This window comes from Ctenocephalides felis, unplaced genomic scaffold (assembly GCF_003426905.1).
Source record: "Ctenocephalides felis isolate EL2017-DRISC unplaced genomic scaffold, ASM342690v1 CF-g0.4_SCAFFOLD_02429, whole genome shotgun sequence".
In the NCBI taxonomy this organism is placed as follows: domain Eukaryota; kingdom Metazoa; phylum Arthropoda; class Insecta; order Siphonaptera; family Pulicidae; genus Ctenocephalides; species Ctenocephalides felis.
Window position 1 is genome coordinate 50,174 of NW_020538583.1, and position 12,866 is coordinate 63,039.

Genomic DNA, 12,866 nt, shown 5'->3' on the forward strand with positions numbered 1-12,866 from the left:
AAAATGGATGTTTTTAGATACAAACTTTCGTCGATAATTGTAGGAACACGCATCAACCGATTTGAACAAAACATTCTATTCGTGCTGATAAGACGTGCTAATTAGTTTTTGATAAAGGCAGGTCCAGCTGTTTCAAAGATAATGAACAAAAAAGCCAAAATTTGTAATTTAGTTTTTGAGAAAACGAAGCGTCCGATTTAAATAATTCAATTCAATTCATTGTATTACCTAAACGAAGAACTGTTTTTGGGAAGACAGGTCTAGTAGTTACAGAGATTCAATAAGAAAAAATAAAAAGACATTTGGCGGTCCAAAATGATCATAAGGTATTTTAGATATGCACGTCAAATTATCTGATATTTTCTAGAGATTTTAGTAATAAGAATAAATTTAATTTGCATTTCTATGGGTTTCGTATCAATGTCTATCCGTTAGACTGCAACGCGACGCTTACGCGCTTCGATATTTTGTCTCCAAAACAGCTACGCAGCGCGATTGATTTGAAAAAAAAAATTACAAATTTTCAAAAAATTTCAAAATATAAAAAAAACAGATTTTTCAAAAAAGTCAATTTTTTCCAAAATTTTTAAAATTCTTTTTTTCAAAGTTTTCAAAAAAATTTTAACCTTTTTTAAAAAAATTATGTTTCGGTACGGAAAGTTCCAGCAATTTGCTTTAATGCACGATGCCATGCGCGACTAGTTTATTTATATTAATTTAAAAAAAAAACACTATTTGTAATAGAAAGGGCGGCAATCTGGAGATCGCCCCGGGCGGCAAAAGTTCTAGGTACACCACTGACTTCCATAATAGGGAAGGATATTGTTACGGATACCCTGTTTCGGAATACGCTAAAACGTAAATTCTTATGCCCCATTTGGTAGGCTTATTTGGATTATAAGTTATAAAACTTATCTTTTCTTTGAATTTTACAACTGATTCATCAACACAGATATTTTGACCGGGTACGAAAAACTCAGAAAACTTTGAGTTGAGATATTGTAAAAAATCACTCACCTGCTGAATTCGTGTCCTAACGCACCTTTGGGGGTCGATTGTCTTCAAATGCAGCATCCAAAATATTTGATTAAATCTTTTTCTTGTGAATACATTCGCAAAGAAATATATTTTAGTATTCTTGTTGGTTGGCCAATAGTCTTGCATATTTGGCAAGTACATCGTACCCATGTTAAGGATGACTCCAATAAATGCAAAAAATTCGTCTCTATTCGTTTCACGCCAAGTATGCCATACAGAATCTTTACGCAGTTTTTTATTCTCTAATTTGATTTTAGCGTAGTTATTTGTTTCCGCTACAATTTCGTCTACAAGATCATCCGTAAAATACAATTTGAAAAATTCTATCGGTTCGTCAATGTTGAAAATTTGCGGTCCTGGTACTTTATCTCCTGTTGAAAACATAATATTTTGTAAGGGGATATCACTTCCTGATATATCAGTCCACCCATTGAAATCTGCATGCCCTTCATTCTCAAAATCAGACTCAATAGTTGGAATTCTTCGTCTTTTACGCGCTATGATAACATCACTTTCATTACAATCATCACTAGCATCACTGTCACACTCTAAACTAATTTCCGGCTCATTTACGAATATTCCATTTGAACTTTCGGCAAGTACGGCAAAATCTAGCTCATCTTCCAAATCACTATTTTCAGTCTTTACAAAAGATCTCGAGTAAGTCACTCGAAAATTAATCCCGTTAAATATTATCTTAAATAATAGTATATTTTTCAGTTTTACTTTTTTTTTTATTACAAATGCGTTTTAATGTTAATTTCAAACATTAACAGTTGGTGACTCGTTATATTTGTTAACATTCTGATGTGATCAGAGCATGTCGGACTGGTTCCGACAACGGAGTTGCGGAACACATTTTGTTATGTCGAACTGGAGCCGACAACGGACCGTAAAGGGTTAAAAACACAGATTAAAACTATTAATTAAAACTAATTTATAAGAAAGTGGTATCGTGTAAAAACCTACATGTAATTGTAGTAATCCTAATTATTTCATAATGATAATTGTTCACAAATGCACAATAAAAAACAATTCTTGTTACTTTAAATCGGAACAATTATATAATTTTTTTTAAAACGAATTATTTATTGTATAGTACATCTCGCAATTCCGTATTCCGATGCGAGAGTGAAGCCTAAATGTGCACCAATGTGCGCACCACATGTTAAAAGTTAGGTAGAAGGCACACAAACTGACATGCGTGTAAACCCTTGCACATGCATGGATGTGTTTGCAAATATTTGATCTTATCAAATAATCTATGCAACTGCATGTGTACGTATGCAAACAAATCTTACATCCTTCGTATCTCATGCATGTACTATAACATGTTTGATTTTTTTTGATAACCACGTATGGTGCAACGGTATCATCTGTTGGCAATACATTCCATTGTGTGTTGGTAATGCATTCTAGAATACGATGCGGTAATACTGCTGCACCTCTTACATGGGTTACACGTACATCTCTCTGCCTTGTCGATAGTAATATTCCATTTACTCTACGAGTCCTCTGAATAAAAGTATTTATTGCGAGGCGTAACACCAATTGAATGGCCTTATCCATCCTCCTAGAACACTTTCTTCCCAAAACTCGAGTTTTCATTTGGTTATGAAAACTTTCTAAAATCATGTTAGTATTTATTCCTAAACCTTTCCGATAACGACACGCCCAAGTAGTTGCTCGGTTGAAATAAAATTTCTTAAAATATGTAACAAATAATTTAGCATTGTCATCTTTCTCAAGCTCATTCAAATAAGAATTTAAATTGCTCCAAAAATCATCCTCATCTAAAAACATTTTTAATTCTATTGATTTCTGGTAAATGACTTCTCGCTTTTCTCTATTTACAATCTTATGTGATACTGCTCTCTTCCAGCTCCTGGACACATGTCAGGAGCATAAATGTTTATGCTGTGGCACACCCATGACAGATGACCATGCATTAAAATGAGCTGGAGCATCCTCTGTTATGAATACCTTTGTTTCAAGTATACCTAACACCTTATAAATATCTTTGAAATATATTTTACACATCAACTCATCTTGCCTATTTGAAAAACAAAATGCGACTGGTATGCCGCTTCCAAATTCATCTACCACAAGCAGTGTTTGTAGTCGATACCCATAGCCATTCGTCCCATGACTACCATCAATACAAATTCTGTCAGTACCAAAGTTCTTCAACATTCTACATTGCATTTTTGTCATGAATATTAATAATATATAATCTTCATCTTGAAGCCCGTACTTAGCAGTGCCAGGTCCAACTTCTTTATGAAAAACAAATTATTTAAATGTTTTTGACGCCACGTGTCACTTGCCCTTGCAGTAGGGATGGCGCATTTGTTAACATTTCCAAACTTTCCAGACATAGTGAATAACTGTAATGATAAATGAAGAACTTTATATGAAATACAAACAAACTTGTAAATACTGATAATTCACTCTTTTGCCGAAAGATATCTTTATCAGAATTCTGATACAAACAGGCATCAATGTCTAAATTATTATAGTAATTTACATAAACTCGGGACGTCTGCACAAAAATCGAATTTATTATAGTAGGGAAGCTCGTGAATACGCGTGAACTCTCAAAAATAAAATAAAGCTTTGCTTCCTCTTCACTTTCACCTTCTAGCAGTGTTGCCAATGAAAGTTGCCATAGTAGTGCAGTAAACGGAGAGGAAAAAAGGGTATAACCTCTGAATTTTTTTACTGTGCTCTGAATTGAATGAAATTTTGGAATTAGGTTCATCTCACCCTCAAGTTCAAAAGTGAAAACAATTCGGGTTGCGCCATTACCCCCCGGGGGGATGACACCCCCTCTCAATTGTGTAATTACATGTTTTCAAAATAACGTCGGAAATCGATAGAAGAACTAATTATAAGAAAAAAATGTCTTCTATAGTTTTTCAAAAAAAGTAATACTTTTCAAGTTACTGGCCACTAAAGATTCATATATTTTTGACGTTTTTCTTCGTTTTTTTTGCAAATATCTCCTAAAATATACATTTTAACGAAAATCATGTAATGAACAAAATAATATCAATAAAAATATTAAATCGGTATTACATAAAGTGTTCTAAGAAAAATATTAGGCAAGATTTGAAAGAGCAAAGTCGTTTTTTATTTCGTTCAAGATTTAATTGTTGTATTTAAAGCCATCTGGTGTCGAGGTTTTACATTTTATGCATTTCGGTGAAATTGGGTTTCATAGTGCTCAACATAAGCTTTAAAATGAGTGCTGTTACAAGTTTTTTGCGTGTAAAATGAGTGAGCTATCATGCAAATAAGAAGCATATACGAAGTTTTTTTCTTTTAAATCATATGGTTTAATGAGCGCCATTTCCACCAGAATTAAAATAATTCCCATTCCATCTAGAATTCACTTCATTATAGACATCTTGATCGATTCTAGCAGATTCACTACTTTAGTACAAACTATTTTCAGAAAACTCACGATTTTATAAAAACTTTTTTTTCCAATTTGCGCGGCCGCGCAGTCTTTAAACATTCATAACTCTGTCAATTTTTGTGTGAAAGAAAAATAATAAAAAACAAAAATAAGCCAGAAAGATCCCTTTGATTTTTATCTATATGCTTTTATACGTATCTTTTATTCCTTTTAAGATATAATAAAAATAATTTCAATTTTTAAAAAATTGGAGAAAAAAGTTTTTATAAAATCGTGAGTTTTCTGAAAATAGTTTGTACTAAAGTAGTGAATCTGCTAGAATCCATCAAGATGTCTATAATAAAGTAAATTCTAGATGGAATGTGAATTATTTTAATTTTGGTGGAAATGGCGCTCATTAAACCATATGATTTAAAAGAAAAAAACTTCGTATATGCTTCTTATTTGCATGATAGCTCACTCATTTTACACGCAAAAAACTTGTAACAGCACTCATTTTAAAGCTTATGTTGAGCACTATGAAACCCAATTTCACCGAAATGCATAAAATGTAAAACCTCGACACCAGATGGCTTTAAATACAACAATTAAATCTTGAACGAAATAAAAAACGACTTTGCTCTTTCGAATCTTGCCCAATATTTTTCTTAGAACACTTTATGTAATACCGATTTATTAATATTTTTATTGATATTATTTTGTTCATTACATGATTTTCGTTAAAATGTATATTTTAGGAGATATTTGCAAAAAAAACGAAGAAAAACGTCAAAAATATATGAATCTTTAGTGGCCAGTAACTTGAAAAGTATTACTTTTTTTGAAAAACTATAGAAGACATTTTTTTCTGATAATTAGTTCTTCTATCGATTTCCGACGTTATTTTGAAAACAGGTAATTACACAATTGAGAGGGTATGTCATCCCCCCGGGGGGTAATGGCGCAACCCGAATTATTTTCACTTTTGAACTTGAGGGTAAGATAAACTTAATTCCAAAATTTCATTCAATTCGGAGCACAGTAAAAAAATTCAGACCTAAAACGCTCCGTTTACTGCACATGCCATGGGCTGGGACACTGGACTGTCCAGTCATAGATAAAAGAAGAGTATATAGATCGCTCTCTCGGGCAATCGTAGATATTTCGTTGCCACTGACACCAAGTTCGAGCTGCTCTCCCTTGGTGCGCACGCGTCGACCGTAGAACGGGTGCGTACAAAAAATACTAAAGAAATGCACCAATATTGTAAACCGTTTGAATTCAAAATTAAAAAAAAAAATTGAATTTTAAAAAGCATTTATTTTTATCAATAACATTTTACATTATATGAACACTACATAGTAAGTAGTTCTCTTTATAAATTAAAAATTAAAAAAAAAAGAAATTGAATTTTAAAAAGCATTTATTTTTAACAATAATTAATAATTTTAGATTATATGAAAATATATCGTAAGTAGTTCTCTTTATAAACAATGCACAAATAGCATAAAAATGTGCATAAATGTTTGTACATGATATATTTTGTTATATTAATATTGTATATTGTCAGCTCGGGTGTGCCCCAGGGGTCCACCCTTGGTCCTCTTTTATTTAATATTTTTATCAACGATATATCGGAAGTAATTAATTGTCCACATCTATTGTTTGCAGATGACCTCAAGTTATATCTTAAAATAAACTCAATAGATGACTGCCTAGTAATGCAGTCTCAACTAAATTCATTTCACTCCTGGTGTGTTCAAAATAAACTGGATCTGAATATATCTAAATGCAAAATTATTAGTTTTACAAACAAGCGCGTTCCGACGCATTTTGATTATAAAATTTCTAACACCTGCATAGAAAGGTGTGATAAAATATCTGACTTAGGCTTTGTATTTGATTCTAGTTTGACTTTTACAGATCACATATCTAACATATGTAGCAAGGCACAAAAATCACTAGGAATAATATTAAGAAACTGCAAAAAATTTGAATCTAATCTGTCACTAATTAGCATATACTATGCAATTGTACGTTCAAAGCTGGAGTATGGATCGATCATTTGGTATCCTAACCATAGCAATAATTCAGATGCGATAGAGAAGGTTCAAAGAAAATTTCTAAAATATCTATATTTTAAAAAACACAAAATTTATCCTGAACGTGGTTTCGACCACAATATCTTACTTAATACATTCTGCGTATCATCTCTTGCAACACGTCGTTTCACTTATAGTATTTTGTTCCTGTATAAACTATGTAATAATGCCATAGATTGTCCTCAAATTCTAGACCAACTATCCTTTAACGTTCCTAGACTCTCATCCCGAACTCAAATGTTTTTCAAATATCCTACTCCTAAGACTAATGCTTTATTAAACTCACCTATAGTGCTAATGCCCTCTAATTTCAACTCAATTAATAAATATATCGATATTCACAATACTTCACTAAAACAATTAATTACCATCTGTACAAGTTAATCTTAATATTTTGTCACGAATATGTTATTTCCATCATATATAATTTAGTTTTACCGTTAGGAATATTTTAAGAGTTTTTTATTTTGTGTTATGTATTGTTATGTTATGAATTATATTATGTTATGTTATTAATATTAATATCATATATTAGTATATTTGTATTATTATAATATGTATATTAAAATTGTATTTTTAAGTCCTCCTGGAGCTACTCTGTGGGCTATATGATAAATAAATAAATAAATATATAACAACATCATATATGATTACAATAATAGATGGTAGTAAGCTTTATAAAATATGTAAGAAATACTTAGAAATATACACAAATGTGCACATTAGCCATCATGTATATAAGTAAACATGGTCCTTTAATGCCTTGTGTTAAGTAAGCAATTACTTATCCAAAAATAGCCCATTTGGGGCACTGCATAATGAAATGGCAATGGACGATATCACACACCATTCTTCCCTGATTTGAGATCGAGTTTAACTCAGCTCACACAACTAGCTCACCCTAGCAGTTCATGCCAAAAAACTGTCTAAATTATATATATATATATATATATATATATATATATATATATATATTTCTAGATTTCTAGAAAATATAAATATAATTTAGACATTATCTATACCATATAATAAAAGCATTGAGAATGGATCCAAATAATAAAAAACAAACAAGAGAAAGAAGTTACTAGATCTCTCTCTTTTTTTTTTTTTATTTTATTTTATTAATGGCATTTGACTGTGTGGTCATTTAGCCTCTTATTACAAAATAATATTTTACAAATTTATAACTTTCAGAGAAATATACATATTTTACAAATTGTTTACAACATAAGATTGTGATTTAATTCATAAAACCTTAATAACTAATACTTAATAACTATAATTTAATGTTACATTTTTGTAAAAAATAAACAAAAATTTTATATATATTTTCATCATTAGTGGAAAAGGCTATTGTGGTGTTAATAGGAAAAATGAAATTATATTTATACAGTTCTTGTAGTAGGGATGTTCTTTGACTAGCATAGAGTTTGCACTTCCAGAAGATGTGGTCTAGATTGTGTATTTCCAAACCGCACGAACAGAAAGGATCTTCTGCCATACCTATTCTAAAAAGATGAGATTTGCAAAATGTGTGTGCAGATCTAATACGATTGATGATGGTTATTTCGTTTCTGTTAAACCTGGATTTGGCAAACCATGTACTGAAAGACACTTTTGGTTTGCAAAATTTAAATAAGGTTCCTTTTCTGTCTTCCATATCATATTCATTTTGCCATAACCTTAATCCTTGTTTCCTTACCCAGCTTTTAAGATCAGTCGCAGGAGCCTTTCTTGAAGGAAAAACTGATAAACAGGCTTCTTTTGCAAGTCCATCCACATATTCGTTTCCACGAATGTTGGAATGCCCTTTTATCCATACTAATTTGAACTCATATTTATTTGCTAAGATGCTTTCTATTTTGTGGATAGTGTCAAATATTAAAAAATTGCAATTTTGTTTAGGATGGTTTAGAGCCAGAAGTGCAGATTTACTGTCAGTTAGGATTATGGTTTTTGAAATCTTTTCTTGTATAACGAAGTCTAAGGCAGCAGTAATACCTGTAAGTTCTGCCGAAAAGACTGAGGCAAAACCCAGTAAATTGAATTGTAAATGTTTATCTCTATTAGGTGCATACACAGCACATCCAACTTTATTTCCTAACTTGGAACAGTCGGTGTAGATAACCGTAAAATCTTTCCATTCCGTATCTAACCAATTGTCAAACTCCCAGTTTATTATATTTTTGTTAGAATTATGTGTCGTATAGTTGAAATCATTCAATCCTATATATTTCTTGGTAAATGAGTATTTCCAAGAATGACTATGATACGGAAGTTTGTCATTTGTAATTATTAGGTCTTCTAAAGGTTTCAAATTATAAAAGCCAGTTATTAATGGAGGTGTAGGTCTGTTTTTCCAATAGTTTGCTCTAAAATGCAGAACAGCTAATTCTTCCAATTGCTTCAGGATTCGAGCTGAATCCGAGTTGAATTTTTTAATTAAAAATCTATTGGTTAATATTTGTTTCCTGATATTCAATGGAGCTTCCCCGGCTTCCGCTAAAACGGCAATGCGAGGTGTTGACCTTATAGTTCCCAAACACAATCTTAAAGCCGAGAGTTGAGCCTTATCTAACATTCCTTGTATATTAGTTGAGATTCCTCCGTAAATGATGTATCCGTAATCAATATGAGATCTAATTATGGATTTGTAGATAGCCAAACATGCACTTGGGTGGGCTCCCCAGTCAGTTCCAACCAATCTTCTTATGATGTTCTTACCTACTTCACATTTTTTGACCACCTCTTCAACGTGCGCCCGGAAGGTCATCTTTTTATCAAAGATAACCCCTAAAATTTTCAGACTATCGTCTATCTTACAGTTCCAATTTCCCATATTGATTTCTTGAGGGTAAAGGAATTTTCTGTGCCTAGTGAACAGGATGCCCTTTGTTTTGATCAAGGAAAGGTTTAGGTGGTTGGACCTCATCCATTCTGAGACACCTGTGTTCGACCGCTTTATTTTGTGAATGCATTCCTCAAGCGAGTTGCAAGAAATATACAAAAATAAATCATCAGCATATTGTAGTTTCCTAACGTCGTCTTGGGTTCCTGCAGAAAAATCCGACATGTAAATATTAAATAATAATGGACTCAAAATCGATCCTTGTGGTAAGCCTGTTAGAGCTACTCTGGGACCTATTAATTTATTTTTGTATTTTACATAAAATAACCTATTCGTTAGTAAAAGAATTATCACTTTTATAATATTATGGGGAATATTCAACTTCTTAAGTCTGTTAAGTAAAATGCTATGATCAACATTATCGTAAGCCTTGTGTATATCCGTCGCTAACAATAACACGTATCTATTATTTGAATTGGATATATGAATGTCATTAGATAAGGTACTTAAGAGGTCACTTGTGCCTTGATCTCTTCTAAAGCCAAATTGGTTATGATTGAAAAGAGACTTGTTTTCTAAATACCACTCCAGTCTATTCTTGACGATGGCTTCAAATGTCTTGTTCAAGCATGATAATAAAGAGATAGGTCGGTAGGATTCTATCGACAATGGATCTTTATTCGGTTTCAAGATGGGAATAATTATAATTTTTTTCCAGTCCTCTGGAATCCAGCATGTAGAAAGAATTGAATTAAATACCTCTATGATTAAACATTTTAATGCTATGGGGCTCTTCTTTAACATAATGTATGAGATATTATCCATTCCTGGCACGCTGTCTTTTTTATTTTTTAATATATTATCAAATTCATATAGTCTGATAGGAGAATTTAAGTCATCGGGATCTCTTTCGAGATTATTTGCAAAATTCAGATTGATTTCGTTGGAGACCAAGTCTGGAACGAACATTTTTAGCATGTCTTCGAAGAATGAGCTAGCGACTCGAGGCTTAGATGAGTTTCTATTATTTTTGTTGGTAAAAGTTTTTACTATATTCCAAAGCTTTGATGTATTAATATTACTATTGAGTGAGTTTGTAAAATCCATCCACTTTTTTCTCTTTTCGGATTTGAGAATTTTTTTTGTAATAGCATTTATTTTTTGATACTCAATAAAATTGTTATAAGTAAACTCGTCTATCATCTTTTTGTACGCTATTTTTCTTTGCCTGATCTGATTTTCACATTCTTCGTCCCACCAGATAGCGGGTTTAAATTGTTTAATTGCCACTGTTTTACGTTCCTTGAAGTGTTTACCAGCTGCTTCGTTTATAATCTCGATAATGGCATCATATTTAGACTTATGATCCTCATGGAGTACCACTTTTTTCAACTTATCTTCTATTTCCCATGCGTAATTATTCCAATTGGCCTCTTTAGTATTCCATTTTCTAGAGGGATATATATAGTCTTTTCCATCAAAATTAGTCTTTAACGTAATGTTAATCGGCAAATGGTCAGATCCTAAGCTGCCCGCATAAATGTCCCACTGGATTTTGTCATATAAATTATTGGAGCAAAAAGTGAGATCTATTGGCGTTCCTTTCCTACTTGCCGTGCTGATAGTGGTTGGTCTTCCATCATTCATTATGGTGAGGTTTAGGTCTTCAATAATGTTGTATAGAATCTCGCCTCCTCTGTCAATGGAGTTACTGCCCCAAGCTAAATTTTTGCAGTTTAAATCCCCTATTATGAGTATAGGCATGGAGATAGTTTCAATTAAATCTTTAATATTCTTGAAATATTCCTTAGAGTTCGGCGCACAATAGATTGAAATAATACATACCGGGTTTTCTAATTTTAAAATCACTGCACACATTTGGATAAGATGGCACTGAAATGGGTGGTTAATTTTCTCGCATAATATGTTGTCTTTGACTAGAATGGCAGTACCGCCATAACCGTCAACTCTGTCTTCTCGGAAAATCCGATAACCTTTGACAAAATATTTGTGACCTTCTTTAAGCCAGGTTTCGGACAGACCTGCCACATGAATTTTATGAGACCACATATAATGTTCTATACTACTCTTGTTTGCTAACATTGATCTACAGTTATATTGTAAAATGTTTATTTGTTTCATAATGAAAGGAGTACTGATTGATTTATTTTTCTGAACTCACAGGTAAATCCTTATTAGATTTTTCTTTTTTAAACTTGCAGGATCTATTTTGTGTTTAATTTTTACCATTTTGAGAAAAACATCACTTAACAAATTTTTCAATACGGGATCATTTGGATTATAGACGTCCTTTAGCAGCGTAATGAAATGATATAGGCCACCTGATGTGTTAGGATCTTCACTTTTCCTATTGGATTTTACTTTATTTTCAGAATCAGAATCTGATTTGTTTTTTTATCTTTTTCTAGGGTTTATAAAATTTCCCTTGTCAGCCATATTTTCTTTATAAACAGGTTTTATGCTATGTCCGATTACAGCCCCATTCTTTTCTCTCTTGGTTGAGGGTGAAACATGAATCCTTTTAGGTTTATTAAATGTTTGGAAGTTTGCAACATAACCTTGGTCTTCCTCCTCTTCCAGGTCCGATAGAACCATGAATTTATTGTTTATTAAAGTCCCACTCTGGTTAGAGTTCTTGATTTTCATTGGAGGGAAATCTTTATCTTTATTCAAGCTGCTAAGGTTGACTCTAACTGTTCTCGAGTATTTATCGTTATCAAAGATTTTTTTGCTTCGTAGAAAGATAAATTCTGTGTTGCCATTAATTCATTAATATTTTTATATCTTTTATATATTCTGCAATCTTTATTATAAGTCTCGTGGTTATCTTTGCACAGGCAGCATAGATAGTTGTTATCTTCTATACATACGTCTTTAATATGAGGACCTGCACATTTGGGACACGTTAGGTCGTTCCGGCATTTTTCCCGAACGTGGCCAAAACACCAACATTTGTGGCATTGGGTAATCTTCTTAATAAATGGGCTGACTGGGCATTTACCAGAATGTATGCCTACCTTATCCGGCAGAATTGAACCTCTGAAAGATAATTTCACGCATTGCGAGTTAATTCTGCGCTTGTTGATGTTTTTTGGTACAAAACACTTTACATCTATTATCGGAATAGCTGATTCTATCTCTTCTAATATTTCTTCTGCCGTGAGATTAATGTCTACATCAAAGATTATACCTTCCCTAATTAATAGGTATTTAGGAATGTAAGCTTTCTATTTATTATCAGTAAAAAAACTATCGTCAAGAAGACTATTTGCTGCTTTACCGTTCCTAAGAACTAGTTTGACTTTATTGTTACCAATCACGATAATCTCCAACAAATCTTCTTTCGGAATCGATCGTGATCTGTGTAGTAATTTTCCGAGAGCCATTGGGTGTAAACGTCCAATGTTTTTACTTAAAGATTCTACGTAAATGTAAAAAGGTCCAGTATCACACATAT

General features: G+C 32.3%; 1 protein-coding gene across 1 annotated transcript; it reads right to left on the reverse strand.

Annotated features, from left to right (window-relative positions):
• Positions 1–2,934: 2,934 nt before the first annotated feature.
• On the reverse strand, positions 2,935–11,638 carry LOC113380860. Its single transcript, XM_026619925.1, has 4 exons — positions 11,571–11,638; positions 10,617–11,495; positions 8,124–10,409; positions 2,935–3,232 (listed from the first exon to the last, which is right to left on the reverse strand). Exons 1-4 carry the CDS (start codon positions 11,636–11,638, stop codon positions 2,935–2,937), a joined length of 3,531 nt encoding a protein of 1,176 aa, XP_026475710.1.
• Positions 11,639–12,866: the final 1,228 nt, after the last annotated feature.